Source organism: Pseudophryne corroboree, chromosome 2 (assembly GCF_028390025.1).
Source record: "Pseudophryne corroboree isolate aPseCor3 chromosome 2, aPseCor3.hap2, whole genome shotgun sequence".
NCBI classification, from domain to species: domain Eukaryota; kingdom Metazoa; phylum Chordata; class Amphibia; order Anura; family Myobatrachidae; genus Pseudophryne; species Pseudophryne corroboree.
Window position 1 is genome coordinate 509,118,195 of NC_086445.1, and position 20,465 is coordinate 509,138,659.

Genomic DNA, 20,465 nt, shown 5'->3' on the forward strand with positions numbered 1-20,465 from the left:
ATATAAGCCCATAATTGAAAAGATATATGCTTTTAATAACAAAACACCCCATGTTTGCTATTAAGAGCATTGGCCTTTCAAATTCTGGGTTTATACACGCTGGGAAGAGGACGTACACTGTAAATTAGACCACATAAATTTCAATACAAATTAGAAAAATGGGGGTGTTCTAAAACTTTTGACAGTAGTGTACGTTAAAAGGATCATAAACAAATTAAAATTATTTGAGCATAATTCCTTCAATGGCACAACACTACATAATATTTTGTCCCTTTATGAATAATATTAAATAAATAATAATCATTGTATTTATTTATTTATTAATTAATATATGTATGTATTTATGTAAAGGTCCAGAATTGTATTACCTTGCATTCAGTTGATTCATGCCAGGGATATCTGCAAGTAATCCTCCTTGTTGTAAATGTATCCAGGCCCTCTGTATATCAGCTGTTAGTAAGTGATATCCATCACTCAACAATATCTATAAAAAAGTTGTAAAAATTGAATATGAATAATTCATGAAAAATACCTTCTGTGGTATCAGTGGTACATTTCGGCCAACACAGTATAATGCCCCTGGGAACTAACTTAAATGACAATTTTCCTAATGCTGGTACTATCAAACAAACGGCAATTTTTTGTAAATTTCTAAATTAATTATAATGGAAATAAAAATGATGTGTATACTCTCAAATTACTGTGCATGTAGCGAAGCACCTGTAAAAACAATTGTGATTATTAAAGTCACAATCCTTTTTCACAAAAACTATAATTAATCAGACTGAACAAATATTAAGAAAATGAGGATAATATATGGACCGGTGTAGAGACACAAACGAAACCTCTCTCAAAAAGGATGAATTATGTATAAGCAGTGACGGATAACCTCTATTAGAAAATGGATTTAAAGTTACAGTACACTTGTCCTGGCTGGAGTTGCGGCCAATGCCAATGCTTACAGTACAGAATCAGGAGGACAAATCACCAATCTATACTAGATATTGGTGATTTGTACAATTCCTAATATGAAGGATCAGTCTGATTTCACAGTTGTCCTTTGCTAGATTATAGCCACTGCATTATGTAGCATGTTGTGTCTTAAGGGGGTGTATTTTTACTTAATTTCTAAGCAATCTGACTAGATTGCTTAGAAATTAAGCACACATCGCTCCGTGTGTAGGGTGCCGGCGACAGCGATGCACGGCCCCACGCGTCGCTATCGCCGGCTCTAGATTTTGCATGCATGCCATGTCTAGTCAGGTCGCTTACTTCACCGCTGAGTGCTGAGTGGGGGGAGAGATGTATGCTGAGCGGTCTGTGCTAGATCGCTCAGCCCACATCTCTACCGTGTGTACACCCCTTTAAGACAGAGCAGAGTTAAGAAACAGGGCTCTTTATGTACCAAGTCTAGTTTACAGCTAAAGGTCTGCCTCCTGCCAGTGAGAAAAAAAAGAGCTAATGGGATAGACCCAAGTAGCTGCAGAACGCATTCATTCCAAAACTATTACTGTTGGCGAGATAAGCGATTCCTAGCATTCTGTGCTATTTGATGACACAATTGAATATAAGAACATATATATTTTCCAATTTCTCATGCATTTGGTAAAAATCCTAAAATTTGCTGATAACACCACGATCATTGATATAATCAGGGATGGGGAGGAGTCTGCCTATCGACGGGAGGTGGACCGACTGGCCCTGTGGTGCGGCAGCAACAACCTTGACTTGAACCCGCTTGAAACAGTTGAGATAGTGGTGGACTTTAGAAGGAAACCAACTGTCATGCCCCCGCTCGTGATCACCGGCAACACAGTCCCATTGGTGTACTCCTTCAAATCCCTAGGCTCTAAGATCTCCAGAGATCTAAAATGGAGGTCCAACACGATACCATCGCAGGAAAGGTGCACCAAAGGCTGTTCTTCCTGAGACAACTCGGGAAATTCAACGTCCCAGAGAAAATGCTGCTCTTCTTCTACTCTGCAGTCGTAGAGTCAGTACTAAGCTCCTCAATCATAGTCTGGTACAGCTCCATCAGCGAAAAAGACAGACGCAGGTTCCAAAGGGTGGTGAGGATGGCGGAAAATATCATCGGAACCGACATACCCTCTGTTCAGGACCTGTACCAATCCAGGCTCAAGAAACTTGCAGAGAACATTGCGGGTGACCAGCTGCATCCAGGACATGACCTGTTCAAACTGATACCGTCGGGCAGGCGCTACAGGACCAACCCGGCCAAGTCTACTAGGCACTCAAAAAGATTCTTTCCCGAAGCGGTCCGTCAGCTGAACAAAGACTAGCATGCCTAAACAAGTAGACTGATAAAGTAACACTACTCTGTGCCCACAAAATTATGTATGCGGTATGTTTTATGATATGCTGTATGATGATATGCTATATGCCCCCAATCATGTTGTTACTCAGCTGCTGCTATGTAAACAGGAAGCATAGTATACGCTAGTATACCTGGGCAAAAAAGCTGATTCTGGTTTACTAGAAACACATGCACTTCAGCAGGCTATTGTATACAAATAATCATAAAACACAGTCACCTTACTACTAACATACATCTCAAACAGTCCCAAATTGTCCAGATAGTCTTAATGAGGTGAAAGTCTTAATATAGAGTAGTGCAAGCCAGGCCATCTTAACGTATAGGCATACTGTGCAGTTGCCCAGGGCCTCACATTTCTAGTGTCCCACTGCCTTGCTTTCCTAGGGCCTACAATGCTGTTAAGATAGCCCTAGAGTAGTGCTTTTCAATTTGGAGGTATGGTTTTTGCAGATCACAGCATATACTAAAATGTACCAATTTATAATCAAGAATGCTGGGAACTATGCATAGTAAAAAAAAATATAAATTATATTTATTAAGCATTTAGGAATAACAATTATATTATTACACAAACATGAATAAATATATATATATATATATATATATATATATATATAAAAGAAGTGAGGTAGGTACAAGTTGGAAAGACAGAGGACTTAGGGAAGAATTGGGTAAAAATTATGTTTTCATAATTTTCTACAAAAAGTAACTGCAAAATATGTGTTTCAATTAACTCTGTATTCATCAATAAAAGTGAGTTTTATAAGATGGACTAATCATTGGCTTCTTCGTTACTAAAGGGCTGGGATTATAGTATAGTATACGTCATTATGTTTTATACTTTTTCTAAAATAAAAGACTTATGAAAAAAAAAAAACTATATCACCCATAAGGCCCGATTCAGAGCTAACCGTAGTTGTGCTAAAATTAGGACATCTACAATCCGAATCTCTGACATGTGGGGAGACGCCCAAAACAGGGCTAGTCCGCCACACATGCCAAGCCCTACCCCCACCCGCAGAGGTGAAAAAGCATTGCACAGCAGTGATGCTTTTGCACCTGGCCAGTAGCTCCCTGCCTAGGAAACCTAGCTGCAGTGGCAGCTGGCTACCCGCCATGTTTTTGGTTGCAGTGGCTGCATGTGACGTCACACAGCTGCCACGGCCCGCCCCAGAAACTGTTCGGACAGTCTGCGTTCTCCGGACCGTGCCCCCCAAACGGTTTAACCGTGTTAAACCGTTGCTGGCATGCCCCCTCCCGCCCCGCGACCGCCTCTGCCTGTCAATCAGCAGAGGCGATCGCACCAGTGAGATGCTTTCGCACAGTGGGCTTTAGGGTGCGAACGCTGTTGTTGCAGCGATCGGCTCTGAATGAGGCCCATAGTGAGGTCTAGGGTAGTTTACAGTCCTGAATAACATTTAACGTATAACATAATATATAGTAAAATATAACACAGGATACAGTAACATATAACACAGGACTAAAACAGTATACAGTAATATTATAGGTCACTGCTTATTTGGATATTGGGGGTTATTCAGAGTTGTTAGCAAAAAAAAAAAAGTTAGCAATTGTGCAAAACCATGTTGCACTGCAGGGGGGCAGATGTAACTTGTGCAGAGAGATTTAGATTAGGGTGGGATATATTGTTTTTGTGCATGGTAAAATACTGGTTGCTTTATTTTTACACTGCAATCTCGATTTCAGTTTGAACACACCGCACCCATATCTAACGCTCTGTGCACGTTACATCTGACCCTCCTGCAGTGCATCATGGTTTTGCCCAATTGCTAACTTTTTTGGTTCGCTAACAACTCTGAATAACCCCTACTGCCCTAATACAGTGTTAAAATTTCCGTCATCCCTAATGAAATTGGGTGCGATTATTTTTTTCTGCAAAAACCAGCTAATAAACATAAGGGGAAAAAATGGGAGATTAGCCTGTACCACAAAAAAACAGACAAATTAATATTGGTCAACATTTTAGCTATTTATTACTATTCCAAATAAAAATATCTGGAGCTCTTAATAGTGTAGCTTTTAAATGGTTGATATATATGTATTATGTATATATATATATATATATATATATATATATATATATATATATATATATATATATACTGCATGGCTAAAAGAGTGGTCTGCGATAGCATGAGAGGTTTGACCAACTGTAAGCTGCTTTTGGAGAGGAAGCACTGTCCTGAACCACTGTGCTTGAGTGGTTTGAAGAATTTCAGGGCTGGAGACGGTCCCTGGAAGATGGGGAGCGCTGCGGATGAACAGTATACGCTATCACTGAGGACAATGTTGCTGCCGTGTGGGCCATAGTTGAAGTGGACGCCAGGGTGACCTTGCCAAGTTAGAGAAAGAGATAGGCATCTTATTGGGATCCATCCGCTCAGTACGCCACAAAAAACTTGTAATGAGCAAGGTTTCTGCACACTGGGTGCCCCATCAGCTGACTCGAGAGCAGGAGGAGGCTCGGGTGACTTTGTACTGCAACATGCTGGCCAGGTTTGATGGAGCTCGCTTAAACTCAGTTTGGGAGATCATCAGTGGGAGATGAATCCTAGATCTGCAGTTTCGACCTCGAGATTAAAGAACAGTCAGCACAGTGGACCCTGGCTGGAAATACGCCACTACAGAAGTTCTTATCTGTGCACAATGTCAAGGCTGGTCATGTAGCTATCATACCACTGGGGACTGGTACGCCAACCAATGACTGCACTGGGGACTGGTACGCCAACCAATGACTGCCGCAAGTGCTGGAAACCATTTCCAAGCACCGTCCAAGAACTCACACTCGTGGTGTCCTTTGCCATCATAACAATGCATCTGCCCACAAGCCAAGGAAGGTGGTGGATTTTCTGGCCCATGAGAGCATCCAAAAGCTCGGACATCAGCCGTACAGTCCACACCTGGCCCCCTGCGACTTCTACTTGTTCCCACAAATCAAGCGCAAGATGCATGGGATTCTTTTTTAGTCACCGGAGGCTGCAATGGAGACCTTCCTTCAGCATGCAGAAGACAAACCTACTTCAGACTGGTCCAGCTGCTTTACGATGATCGCATGCAACTCTGCATAAATTCCTCTCTAAAAAAGATGTAATGTTCACATAGTTTGTAAATATAATAGGTTTTTCTGCTTCCGGAATCTTATTACACCCCTGATAAACGTAAAATAAATTTAAGATTACATTAAATATCTTTTTCAGCTTTGAAATCAACAGAAAACAATAATTTCTGTTATTTTCTTTCTGTTTCTCATTTTGCATTAACAAAGCAGTTTTAAACAAATAGACTTGTTTAGCAACTGTTGAGAAGGTTTATACAATGGTAAACATGTATTTACATAATTACACATTAAAGGATATGAATCTGCCCTCTGAAATGACAATGCTTTACCTGTCTGATTGCAGGATAATCTCTGGCAGCCATGATTGAATCTTTCAGTAACATAAGTATTACTAGGCAGAAACTCTCCATCACTTTATGATTCCAGTTCTGCATGAACAGCTGATCCCATATGAGCAACACTGCAGGCACATCCAGTGAACTAACAAAACACTGGATAAAAATAAGATGATTAATAACTCCATCATCTGAGCTTTTTCTGTTATTCTAGTTTGAAATACCTAACTTTAAAAGTATGTCTGAGTAAAAGCCTAATTGCAAAGTACAGTTAATAATACACATACAATAAATGGGAAAAATTGGCAACAAAATTGTGTCCCACTCTCCTCTGGGTCATAAATGTCCTAGGCATTCTTTAAATAAGGTTTTGGAATGGGATTAAGTTTCTGTGGCACAGATCTCGTGATCATTCAGATCCAGGTCCGAAGTACATAGGCCCTCTTTCCGAGTTGATCGGTCGCAAGGCGAATTTAGCAGAGTTACACACGCTAAGCCGCCGCCTACTGGGAGTGAATCTTAGCTTCTTAAAATTGCGACCGATGTATTCGCAATATTGCGATTACTAACTACTTAGCAGTTTCAGAGTAGCTCCAGACTTACTCTGCCTGTGCGATCAGTTCAGTGCTTGTCGTTCCTGGTTGACGTCACAAACACACCCAGCGTTCGGCCAGGCACTCCCACCGTTTCTCCGGCCACTCCTGCGTTTTTTCCGGAAACGGTAGCGTTTTCAGCCACACGCCCCTGAAACGCCGTGTTTCCGCCCAGTAACACCCATTTCCTGTCAATCACATTACGTTCGCCGGAGCGATGAAAAAGCCGTGAGTAAAATTACTTTCTACATAGCAAAGTTACTTGGCGCAGTCGCAGTGCGAACATTGCGCATGCGTACTAAGCGGATTTTCATTGCGATGCGATGAAAAATACCGAGCGAACGACTCGGAATGAGGGCCAATGAGCTTTGATTTGCTGGTTCTGGTGTGATTTTGGCGAGATAGCAGCTAGATTTGAAGCAGCAATTAATTTCAAGGCAAAACCAGTTTGTTATGGCACTAAAACTACTTGCCTACTTAAATCTAGTAACTATCTGTCTTATATCGTGCTGGGAGCAGCAAATTGGTAATGTTTGAGTCACAATGTACTGAACACTGTTACCTTGATGATGTCAAAAGCTGTTTCTCAAGAACACCGGGCCTGGGGGGTAATTCCAAGTTGATCGCAGCAGGAAATTTTTTAGCAGTTGGGCAAAACCATGTGCACTGCAGGGGAGGCAGATATAACATGTGCATAGAGAGTTAGATTTGGGTGTGGTGTATTCAATCTGCAATCTAATTTGCAGTGTAAAAATAAAGCAGCCAGTATTTACCCTGCACAGAAATAAAATAACCCACCCAAATCTAACTCTTTTTGCACATGTTATATCTGCCTCCCCTGCAGTGCACATGGTTTTGCCCAACTGCTAAAAAAATTCCTGCTGCGATCAACTTGGAATTACCCCCCAGATTCAGAGTTAGGAGCAAATCAGCAAGAGAACACTTTGCATCTTGGCAAGCCATGTTGCAACATGGTTTGTTCTAGGTGCAAACTGCTCCCTCTTTGTACCTTATTTTGATTTGCTCCTAAAGCTAGTTACACACCTGAGAGATTGCACACACAATCTTTTTGAGAGATCAAACGAACTTGATAACATCCAATTTCCAGTGCACACATTAATGAACTATCGTTCCGATCTGAATGTCCCAAAGAGTGTCAAAGCTAATAATTAAAAGGAATTATTGGTATCTGTATTTTCTAGATGATATGGATCATTTAATCTCTTCCACAGACTAAAATAATGGTTACCGCAGTTTCCTTCACTTTCAACTAAGTATCATGTAAAACCATAGACGTTTCTATGATGGGTACAGTGTGTGCGGTGCACACAGGCCCCTGCACCCATCTATAATACTTATCACTCCGGAGATCCCCGAAGTGGCAGCTGCGCAGTGCAGACACAAATCACTTGGAAAATGGCCGCCGAGGGCATTTCCGAGTGATTTACAAATGGGCATGTTCCAGCAGGCCTGTGCATCCCAGAGTCTACTTGCTGCCGGACAGGAGGGGGCCCACAACAGAGGCTGCATGTGAGTCCCCTCCTATCTTAAAATGCCTCTGCGTAAGACGTTACCATTGGCTATGTATACTGAAATGTTTCTGAATATATTCCACCATGTGTTTCTTACTCAGCACGGAGATTCCTTATGGGGGCGCTCCTCTACTCACACTTGCTATAGGTGTGGGGCAGACAATGCAGTTTATTTTACTGTTTTTGCCTCTCTCCATTGGTTAGATGGTTTTGGCTTCAGGTCAAGCAATATGCTGAAAATCACCTGGTTAATTACCTCCCTTTTAATACGAAACATAACTATGGGGATTTTTTTGTTTGTTTTTTTAACTTCATTTATTTAATTTAGATATTTCTTTTCTTTTCCCCCCCAAAGTGGTCTAGTTTTACACATCCATTCTGCATACTTAGATGTTTACACGTTTTGATCTGCTAGCATTATGAAGCTATAACTTGTCTTGCAGTTCCTTTATCTACGTAATTCTGTATGCTATTATTTGGTTTAACTGTGACCGATGTATATCATATACAGTAGATGGTTGACTCATGTTATTTTCCTGAGCAAGACTTATTGTGCATACACGCTAGGCGATATTTTGGACGATATTGCTAATTTTCAGCCTTCTGAGTGATATAATTTAAAATATCGCCAAGTATGTATGCTACAACCAATAGACGATGCACGCTCCCCTGGGTTGTTATCGCCCCTATCTGTTTTCTGTACATGCAGCTCAATTTGGACTTATCGTCCAAAACTGCATGTATGGGCTAGCCGTGGCGTAACGTCACTGGATGATATCGTTAGCGATATCATTCAGTGTTTACGCACTATATCGCCCACCCGAAAACCAAGGGAGAACACTGGACGATATCGCACATGGGGCCTAATTCAGACCTGATCGCTGCTGTGCGTTTTCGCACAGCGGGCGATCAGGTCTGTACTGCACATGCGTATGCACCGCAAAGCACAGGCGCGACGGTCCGCAGCAACGGGGAGCACCGGTTAGCGACAATTTGGTGCGAAAAATGTGATCACTTGGGTGATCGCAAGGTGACTGACAGGAAGAGGTAATTTGTGGGTGGCAACTGACCGCTTTAGAGGAGTGTCCGGGAAAACGCAGGAGTGTCCAGGCGTTTGGAGGGAGGATTCCTGACGTCAGCTCCGGCCCCGATCATCGCAGCAGAAGAGTAAGTCCTGAGTAGTGCAGGGGACTGCACAAACTTCTGTTTGTGCAGTTCTCCTGCACAAGCGATCGCACACCTGTACAGCAAATTCTTCCTCCCCCTGTAGGCGACAACTATCTGATCGCAGCAGTGCACAAATCGCCTGCTAGCGATCAGGTCTGAATTAGGCCCATGGAGCGTATGGTCTAGTGTGTACCCACCTTTACTTTGTGTTTTATGTCTTGATTATTTATATATCATTTACAATATTTTAGTAAAAAATTAAATATATATAATTTAAAAAAAGGAGCTATTGGGCACAAATTTTGGACAAACAGCTGCTCGGCCTGACTATTGTACAGTGTGTACCTAATTTACCCCGGATTAAGCTGTCAGTGAGCATGCTCCTGCAAGTACTTGGACTGTTAACATGCACTAATATTTATGTAAGTGGCTAACTTACAGTACATAGTTCAGCAGCACTGCAGGTAATAGCACTAGTATAGTCAATCAGCATGGTACTACAGAATGTGGTAAATTTACATTTAAACTAACTGAATCTCTGATCCTGACCAGTCTCTTCCTCTCTGATGCTAAACATACCAGGGAGGTGAAGGAGGAGCATGCAGCCCTTGCCCCTTTCCACGCTCTGCAGTTACTCTGGCAAGCACCACACTGCGTGAGTCCAGGACACCAGGCCAGGTACTGTAGAGACTGAAAGTGCTAAATATAAACTGCGGCAGCTCGGCCATTCCTGGAATACCGACTACTTAAAAATAAGAATTTACTTACCGATAATTCTATTTCTCGGAGTCCGTAGTGGATGCTGGGGTTCCTGAAAGGACCATGGGGAATAGCGGCTCCGCAGGAGACAGGGCACAAAAAAGTAAAGCTTTTACCAGATCAGGTGGTGTGCACTGGCTCCTCCCCCTATGACCCTCCTCCAGACTCCAGTTAGGTACTGTGCCCGGACGAGCGTACACAATAAGGGAGGCAATTTGAATCCCGGGTAAGACTCATACCAGCCACACCAATCACACCGTACAACTTGTGATCTAAACCCAGTTAACAGTATGATAACAGAAAGAGCCTCTTAAAGATGGCTCCTTAACAATATAACCCGAATTTGTTAACAATAACTATGTACAGTATTGCAGATAATCCGCACTTGGGATGGGCGCCCAGCATCCACTACGGACTCCGAGAAATAGAATTATCGGTAAGTAAATTCTTATTTTCTCTATCGTCCTAAGTGGATGCTGGGGTTCCTGAAAGGACCATGGGGATTATACCAAAGCTCCCAAACGGGCGGGAGAGTGCGGATGACTCTGCAGCACCGAATGAGAGAATTCCAAGTCCTCTTTTGCCAGGGTATCAAATTTGTAGAATTTTACAAACGTGTTTTCCCCCGACCACGTAGCTGCTCGACAGAATTGTAATGCCGAGACCCCTCGGGCAGCCGCCCAAGATGAGCCCACCTTCCTTGTGGAATGGGCCTTAACAGATTTAGGCTGTGGCAGGCCTGCCACAGAATGAGCAAGTTGAATTGTGTTACAAATCCAACGAGCAATCGTCTGCTTAGAAGCAGGGGCACCCAACTTGTTGGGTGCATATAGTATCAACAGCGAGTCAGATTTTCTGACTTCAGCCGTCCTTGAAATGTATATTTTTAAGGCTCTGACAACGTCCAACAACTTGGAGTCCTCCAAGTCGCCAGTGGCCGCAGGCACCACAATAGGTTGGTTCAGGTGAAACGCTGATACCACCTTAGGGAGAAAATGCGGACGAGTCCTCAGTTCTGCCCTATCCGAATGGAAGATTAGATAAGGGCTTTTATAAGATAAAGCCGCCAATTCAGATACTCTCCTGGCGGAAGCCAGGGCCAGTAACATAGTCACTTTCCATGTGAGATATTTAAAATCCACCTTTTTCAATGGTTCAAACCAATGGGATTTGAGGAAATCTAAAACTACATTTAGATCCCACGGTGCCACCGGAGGCACCACAGGAGGCTGTATATGCAGTACTCCTTTAACAAAAGTCTGTACCTCAGGAACTGAGGCCAATTCTTTTTGGAAGAATATTGACAGGGCCGAAATTTGAACCTTAATAGATCTCAATTTGAGACCCATAGACAATCCTGATTGTAGGAAATGTAGGAAACGACCCAGTTGAAATTCCTCCGTCGGAACACTCCGATCCTCGCACCACGCGACATATTTTCGCCAAATGCGGTGATAATGTTTCGCGGTGACTTCCTTCCTTGCCTTAATCAAGGTAGGAATGACTTCTTCTGGAATGCCTTTCCCTTTTAGGATCTGGCGTTCAACCGCCATGCCGTCAAACGCAGCCGCGGTAAGTCTTGAAAGAGACAGGGACCCTGTTGTAGCAGGTCCCTTCTCAGAAGTAGAGGGCACGGGTCGTCCGTGACCAACTCTTGAAGTTCCGGGTACCAAGTCCTTCTTGGCCAATCCGGAGCCACTAGTATTGTTCTTACTCCTCCTCACCGTATAATCTTCAATACCTTTGGTATGAGAGGCAGAGGAGGAAACACATATACTGATTTGTACACCCAAGGTGTTACCAGTGCGTCCACAGCTATTGCCTGTGGATCTCTTGACCTGGCGCAATACTTGTCCAGTTTCTTGTTGAGGCGAGACGCCATCATGTCTACCATTGGTCTTTCCCAACAGTTTATTAGCATGTGGAAGACTTCTGGATGAAGACCCCCCTCTCCCGGGTGAATATCGTGTCTGCTGAGGAAGTCTGCTTCCCAGTTGTCCACGCCCGGGAAGAACACTGCTGACAGTGCTATTACGTGATTCTCCGCCCAGCGAAGAATCTTGGCAGCTTCTGCCATTGCACTCCTGCTTCTTGTGCCGCCCTGTCTGTTTACATGGGCGACCGCCGTGATGTTGTCCGACTGAATCAACACCGGTTTTCCTTGCAGGAGTGGTTCCGCCTGGCTTAGAGCATTTTAGATTGCTCTTAGTACCAGAATGTTTATGTGAAGAGACTTTTCCAGGTTCGTCCATACCCCCTGGAAGTTTCTTCCTTGTGTGACTGCTCCCCAACCTCTCAGGCTGGCGTCCGTGGTCACCAGGATCAAATCCTGTATGCCGAATCTGCGGCCCTCCAATAGATGAGCCTTTTGCAACCACCACAGAAGATATACCCTTGTCCTTGGCGACAGGGTTATTCGCAGGTGCATCTGAGGATGCGACCCTGACCATTTGTCCAACAGATCCCTTTGGAAAATTCTTGCATGGAATCTGCCGAATGGAATTGCTTCGTAAAAAGCCACCATTTTTCCCAGGACTCTTGTGCATTGATGTACAGACACCTTTCCTGGTTTTAGGAGGTTCCTGACAGGTCGGATAACTCCTTTGCTTTTTCCTCGGGAAGAAAAACCTTTTTCTGAACCGTGTCCAGAATCATCCCTAGGAACAGCAGACGTATCGTCGGAAAACAGCTGCGATTCTTGGAATATTTAGAATCCAGTCGTGCCGTCGAAGAACTACTTTAGATAGTGCTCTTCCGACCTCCAACTGTTCTCTGGAACTTGCCCTTTTTAGGTCGTGCAAGTAAGGGATAATTTAGATGCCTTTTTTCTTTGAAGAAACATCTTTTCGGCCATTACCTTGGTAAAAAGGCCCGGGGTGCCGTGGATAATTCAAACGGCATCGTCTGAAACTGATATTGACAGTTCTGTACCACGAACCAGAGGTACCCTTGATGAGAAGGACAAAATTTGGACATGGAGGTAATCCTTGATGTCCAGGGACACCATATAGTCCCCTTTTTTCCGGTTCGCTATCACTGCTCTGAGTGACTTTATCTCGATTTGAACCTTTTATGTAAGTGTTCAAAACATTTTAGATTTAGACTATGTGTCACCAAGCCGTCTGGCTTCAGTACCACAATATAGTGTGGAAAAATAATACCCTTTTCCTTGTCGTAGGAGGGGTACTTTGATTATCACCTGCTGGATATACAGCTTGTGAATTGTTTCCAATGCTGCCTCCCTGTCGGAGGGAGCCGTTGGTAAAGCAGACTTCAGGAACCTGCGAGGAGAAGATGTCTCGACTCTCCAATCTTTACCCCTGGGATAATACTCGTACGATCTAGGGGTCAACTTGCGAGTGATCCCACTGCGCCCTGAGACTCTTGAGACTACCCCCCCACCTTGAGTCCGCTTGCACGGCCCCAGCGTCATGCTGAGGACTTGGCAGACGCGGTGGAGGGCTTCTTTTCCTGGGAAAGGGCTGCCTGCTGCAGTCTACTTCCCTTACCTCTATGTCTGGGCAGATATGACTGGCCTTTTGCCTGCATGCCCTCATGGGAAAGGAAAGATTGAGGCTGAAAAGACGGTGTCTTTTTTAGCTGAGATGTAACTTGGGGTAAAAAAGGTTGGATTTCCCAGCTGTTGCTGTGGTCCCCAGGTCCGATGGACCGACCCCCAAATAACTCCTTCCCTTTATACAGCAATACTTCCATCTGCCGTATGGGATCTGTATCACCTGACCACTGTCGTGTCCCTGACATCTTCTGGGAGATATGGACAACGCACTTATCTTGATGCCAGAGAGCAAATATCCCTCTGTGCATCTCACATACATATATATAGAATGCATCCTATTAAATGCTCTACATGAATAAAATATTTTCAGTCAGGGAATCCGACCAAGCCAACCCAGCACTGCATCTCCAGGCTGATGGCGATCGCTGGTCGCAGTATAACCACCGTATGTGTGTATATACTTTTTAGGATATTTTTCCAGCTTCCTATCAGCTGGCTCCTTGAGGGCGGCCGTATCTGGAGACGGTAACGCCACTTGATAAGCGTGTGAGCGCCTTATCACCCTAAGGGGTGTTTCCCAACGTACCCTAATTTCTGGCGGGAAAGGGTATAACGCCAATATTTGCTATCGGGGTAACCCTACGCATCATCACACACTTCATTTTATTTTATCTGATTCAGGAAAAACTACAGGTAGTTTTTTCCACTCCCACATAATACCCTTTCTTGTGGTACTTGTAGTATCAGAAACACGTAACACCTCCTTCATTGCCCTTAACGTGTGGCCCTAATGAGAAATACGTTTGTTTATTCACCGTCGACACTGTATTCAGTGTCCGTGTCTGTGTCTGTGTCGACCGACTGAGGTAAATGGGCGTTTTTAAAACCCCTGACGGTGTTTCTGAGACGCCTGGACCGGTCCTAATAGATTGTCGGCCGTCTCATGTCGTCAACCGACCCTGCAGCGTGTTGACATTCTCACGTAATTCTCTAAATAAGCCATCCATTCCGGTGTCGACTCCCTAGAGAGTGACATCACCATTACAGGCAATTTCTCCGCCTCCTCACCAACATCGTCCTCATACATGTCGACACACACGTACCGACACACAGCACACACACCGGGAATGCTCTGACAGAGGACAGGACCCACTAGCCCTTTGGGGAGACAGAGGGAGAGTCTGCCAGCACACACCAAAAACGCTATAATTATATAGGGACAACCTTATATAAGTGTTTCTCCCTTATAGCATCTTTTATATATATACAATATCGCCAAAATCAGTGCCCCCCCTCTCTGTTTTAACCCTGTTTCTGTAGTGCAGTGCAGGGGAGAGCCTGGGAGCCTTCTCTCCAGCTTTTCTGTGAGAGAAAATGGCGCTGTGTGCTGAGGAGATAGGCCCCGCCCCTTTTACGGCGGGCTCGTCTCCCGCTATTTTTGAAGTTAGGCAGGGGTTAAATATCTCCATATAGCCTCTGTGGGCTATATGTGAGGTATTTTTTGCCTCTAATAAGGTTTTTATTTGCCTCTCAGAGCGCCCCCCCCAGCGCTCTGCACCCTCAGTGACTGTTGTGTGAAGTGTGCTGAGAGGAAAATGGCGCACAGCTGCAGTGCTGTGCGCTACCTTTATGAAGACTCAGGAGTCTTCAGCCGCCGATTTTGGACCTCTTCTCTCTTCAGCGTCTGCAAGGGGGCCGGCGGCGCGGCTCCGGTGACCATCCAGGCTGTACCTGTGATCGTCCCTCTGGAGCTAGTGTCCAGTAGCCAAGCAGCAAATCCACTCTGCACGCAGGTGAGTTCACTACTTCTCCCCTAAGTCCCTCGTTGCAGTGATCCTGTTGCCAGCAGGACTCACTGTAAAGTAAAAAACCTAAGCTAAACTTTCTCTAAGCAGCTCTTTAGGAGAGCCACCTAGATTGCACCCTTCTCGTTCGGGCACAAAATCTAACTGGAGTCTGGAGGAGGGTCATAGGGGGAGGAGCCAGTGCACACCACCTGATCTGGTAAAAGCTTTACTTTTTTGTGCCCTGTCTCCTGCGGAGCCGCTATTCCCCATGGTCCTTTCAGGAACCCCAGCATCCACTTAGGACGATAGAGAAAATGGGATAAATAGTGCTTAATAATGGTATACATACTACATATGCAAAATGTAATACATACTTAATATGAATACCATTATTACTGTATGTACTATTTATCCCATTTTTATGTAGTGTATGTGTATGTATATTATGTATACATAATACATATACACGTTAACCTCCCACTAACTGGCCTACCTATCCACTTGTTTCTGTAGCATTTATGTAATGTGAACACACTGCTTCCTCCGCTTCTGTGTATTCTCTCATTTGCTTCTGAATGAATGGTGTTATAAAATCCTATAGTCAGGGCAAGATGCAGGAGAAGGAGGAAATGCAGTGCATGTGGGTAAAACGGACAGGGGAGGCCCTGCTGTGGCATAATGTGAAAAAGTGCCACTGCTGTGCGGCATAACGTGAATGAGGGTCACTACTGTGTTGCGTAATGTGAATTGTGGGCACTGTTTGTGGTGTAATGTGAATTGTGGGCAGTAGTGTGTGGAGTCATGTGAATTGTGGGCAGGGGTGTGTGGGGTAACATGAATTGTGGGCACTACTGTGCGGTGTAATGTGAATTCTGGGCACTGATGTGTGGCATAACATGAATTGTGGACACTACTGTCTAGTGTAATGTGAATTGTGGGCACTGGTGTGTGGCATAATGGAAATGGTGGGAACTGGTGTGTGACGTAATGTGAATCTTGGGCACTGGTTTGTGGCATGTGAATTCATGATGCCATGTATGGAATAAAGTGAATTTGGATCATTATGTCACAGCACATATAATGTAACCTTGATTATATTAATGTTATATTACTTATGTATATTACATCAGCTTCAACAATGCATCCAAAATTTTGCCTCTTAGCTTTAAATGAGGGGGGCAATGCATGTTGTTGCATCTGGGCCCAACACTCACTAGTTCCGCCACTGGACTGTTGTACTGAATAGAGCTGACCCTGGTGAGATAGTAACACAGAAAGCAGACATTACAGTCTGAAGTCACAGACTGCATGTAGCAGACTGTAATAGAAGCAGGTGGGGCATATTGAAAATGTGCAGGGAGATTTAAAGTTGGGAAGCGGCATGTTCTATCTTAATTTCAAATTTCACTGTAAAGAGAAAGCTGGCCAGTATTTGTTTGCTAATTGCAAAAGCAACCAGTAAAAGCAAAATCAGTGAGCTCGGCACTGTCAGAGAGTAGACTGCTCCTTCATTACAACCTTTATGAAGTGTGCTGGGAGTGGGGATTGAGCACAAAGATTACTACTGTCCCAGAAAGAGATAATGTGCTCATATTAAGATCTCCACTCACAGTTGGAATCTCCTACATTGGGAAGTGTCCCCCTCAGGTACTGTAGCAGCTGGTTGGTCTCCACCCTCTTATCCACTATGTTTCAGAGATGTGCGGTGGCCCATTTTTGTTGGGTTTTGGTTCTAATTCATCGTTGGGTTTTGGTTGTGGAGTCAGTTTTGCCAAAGCTGCCTTACATGTTTTGGTTTTGCTTATGTGTCTGTAATTTTTTTTAAACTTGATAAAAGCAGCTAATAATCACATACTGTGGGCCTTTTTAGTTCCTACAGTATTTTAATCTCGGTAATATTAATTTCCAGTAATTTCCAGTCAATTTTGACCACCTCACTGCTCACAATATTGTTTTCAACTTTTCACCAATATTGGCTAAAGGCTGCAGCAAACTGGCTGGTTAAATTAAGTGACAGTGCAGCGGGAAAAACACACGGCACCTTACACATTACACCACAGAGTAGTATCCGTTATTCACATTACACCACATAGTAGTACCCCTTTTACATCTTACACCACAGTGAAGCCACTTATACACTTTACACCACAGAAGAGCCCCTTATACATGTTACGCCACACAGTATCTCTACTTATAAATGTTACACCACAGTAGAGATTATGTTATGTCACACAGCAGTGCTGCTTATACATGTTACGCCAGACAACAGAGCTTTTATACACGTCACGTCAGACAGCAGAGCCCTTATATACCTCACACCAGACAGCAGAGCCCTTATACATATAACCCAAGACAGCAGAGCCCTTATGCACATTGTGCCACAGTAAAGCCTCTTCTCCTCTTTCCTCCTTTTCCTCTTCATTCCTACTCAGAGGCAGAACTATGGGAGGCAATGGAGTCATCTGCCGCCGGGCTCCTGCTCTGAAGTGGGGCACCTCTCCTCCCATTCTGTGACACCATTGAATTAAGTTAATTGATAGCTGCCGCTATCTCTTCAGTGGCCGACTTCCTCACTAGTCCCTGCACCTTACAAATCACACCCTCTTTATTATACTGAATATACACATTTTACAAGTGTCATACCCAGGATTAGAAGCCACGACCTATTACACTGGAAGCAGACACCTTACTGATGAAGCTATTTGTTCATGTCTAGGAAATATGAGAATTTTAACTATATGAAGTTACTTCTCTGACATTTACACATAACTTCATATAGTTAGAATTCTCATGCTTCCTATACAGGAGCAAATATCTCTATCAGTAAGGTGTCTGCCGTTAGTGTAACAGGTCATGGCTTCTAATCCTGGGTATGACTGCTAAGAAATGTGTGATTTAAAATAAGACAATTAAATGTATAAATACAGTATATACTTTTTTTCAGAACACTACACACACACACACACACACACACACACACACACACTTATCTTAATATAAGAAATAGGGGGCACCAATATTTATTTTGCCTCCGGGCAACTGGGACGAACTTACTCATTAATCATCATTCCTTCTTGTCCTCCTCCTCCTCATCATCCCCTCACCTTCAACCAAGCTGCAGTGCTGCTTATCTAGACTACAATCTCATTGGTGCAATGTCTCTGACTTCAGAGTCACCGCGGGAGCCAGGAGCCTGAGTTAACTGACTGTACACACAGGAGCTGGGCACCTGCTGCTGAGATGTAATATAACTCACAGCGGGAGCACAGAAGATTGCAGCAATGTCCCCCTCATGGTTTCTGTCACTCTAATGCCTGTTGGATCCTGTCAGTAGTCGCTACCATTTTAACAGACCACTGGTTTGCTGAGAGATAGTCATTCTTAGCAAACCAGCGGCCTGTTACCATGGCCGCTGAGTGGATCTGACAGGCAGCACTGAGATAGCTTCCGGATCAAAACACCGGAGATCTGACGTGGTTAAGAGAATGTTTTGCCTCGTTTTCGGATCCGAGCCTGGTGGGAAGACCCAAGCCAGGGATCATATTTGCTCTGAAACCTCTAAGCTCGGGTGGGTTTGGATTCCAGGAAACCAAACCCACTCATCTCTACTAAGTTTACACTCACTGTAAATTTTAATTTTCTCAGCCATGAAGGACCTACAGAAGTGGGGCTGACACTCACTGTAAATAGTATTTTTCTCAGCCGTGAAGGACCTGCAGAAGTGGGGCTATTAGAAAAGTTGCCAACACGGGTGAAAGACTTGAAGTATTAGATAATAATAAGAGATAAGATAATAGGGTAGGATCTCTTACGAGACTTATACAGTATGTATGATAAGTTTTAATTCGTTTTAATTGTAAGGGAGAGAGGCAAAACTAGTGTCAGTGCAGCCGGTGCATTGCACTGGGGCCCGCTGCAGTGAAGGGTCCTGCAGTATTACAATAAGTCAGAGAGACTCATTATACTGCATGCTGCCACTGCCCACCCATCTCCCAATAACATAGAGCAGCTGACTGAGAGTGAGCTGGCATCTGTCTGGCTGGAGGGGGAGGAGTAGCCGCAATCCTCTCTCTTCTCCTAATTGCTCCTTACTGAGGCTGACCTTGCCACAGGCGTTGGGATCTGATATCACGAGCTCGTGACCATCCCCGGCATTAAACCCAAGAAGGAGTCACCATTTCTGGTGATACTATATATCTGTCAACCACTGCTATCACCCTATCCCTGTCGTCACCCTCTCAGTCACTGGCTGCTGTCACCCTATACCTGGGGTCACCCTCTCCCTGTCACCCACTGCTATCATCCTCTCCCTGTCACCCTCTGCTGTTGCCCTCTCCGTCACCCTTTCCCTGTCACACACTGCTGTCGCTCTCTCCCTGGTAGGAGCCTCTACCTGTCACACACTGCAGTCACCGTCTCCCGGTCACCCACTGCTGTCACCCTGTCCATGGAGTCACCCTCTCCCTATCACCCACTGGTCTCACCCTCTCCATGTCACCCAGTGCTATCATTCTATCCCTGTCACCCACTGCTGTTGCCCTCTCCGTCACCTACTGCTGTCACCCTATCCCTGGCGTCACCCTCTCTGTCAGCCTATCCCTGGTGTCACCATCTCTCTGTCACCCACTGCTATCATCCTCTCCCTGTCACCTACTGCTGTCACCATATCCCTGGCGTCACCCTCTCCCTGCCACACACACTGCTGTCGCTCTCTTCCTGGCATCAGCCTCTCCCTGTCACACACTGCAGTCACCCTCTCCCTGGAGTCACCCACTCCCTACCACCCACTGTTGTCACTGTCTCTCTATCACCCACTGCTGTCATCCTATCACTGCCTCGCCCTGTCACCCACTGCCTCTTCCCATCACACACTGCCTCTCCCTATCTCCCTCTACCTGTCACCCTTTGCAGTGTGGCATATTATGAACTTAGGGTGGGGGAGGAGGGGGGCGCAAAGCATATTTTTGCACTTGGGCTCACTGCTCACAAGTTCCGCCACTGGCAAGGAAGTGTGTATACTGGATGTTATACTAGTGAGGTTACTACTATGGAGCGTAAAATAGGAATTTAATATCTACCGGTAATTTCTTTTCTCGTAGTCCGAAGGGGATACTGGGAAACGTAGTTACTGTGGGGGTATAGATCAGGTCCATTGGAGCCTGGCACTTTAAGAAATCATTAGTGTGTGCTGGCTCCTCCCCTCTATGCCCCTCCTGCAGTCTCAGTCTAAGAAAACTGTGCCTAAGGAGACGGACATACTTTGAGAGAAGGATATATACATAAACAGCGGTGAGGTAACAAATCAACACACAACAACTAAAGGTAACAGTGCAACCCAAACGAAGGATAGCAATGCTAAAC

The 20,465-nt window shown here is 44.5% G+C and overlaps 1 protein-coding gene across 3 annotated transcripts in view; it reads right to left on the bottom strand.

The window, feature by feature from the left end:
• Positions 1–20,465, bottom strand: part of LOC135031779 (uncharacterized) — a 935,328-nt gene that overhangs the window by 511,519 nt on the left and 403,344 nt on the right. For all 3 annotated transcript variants that reach the window (XM_063954034.1, XM_063954035.1, XM_063954033.1), the window contains exons 12-13: positions 5,744–5,905; positions 369–484 (exon numbers count right to left, since the gene is read on the bottom strand). In XM_063954034.1, coding sequence (XP_063810104.1) covers positions 369–484; positions 5,744–5,905 — 278 coding nt within the window. The remainder of the gene's footprint in view (positions 1–368; positions 485–5,743; positions 5,906–20,465) is intronic.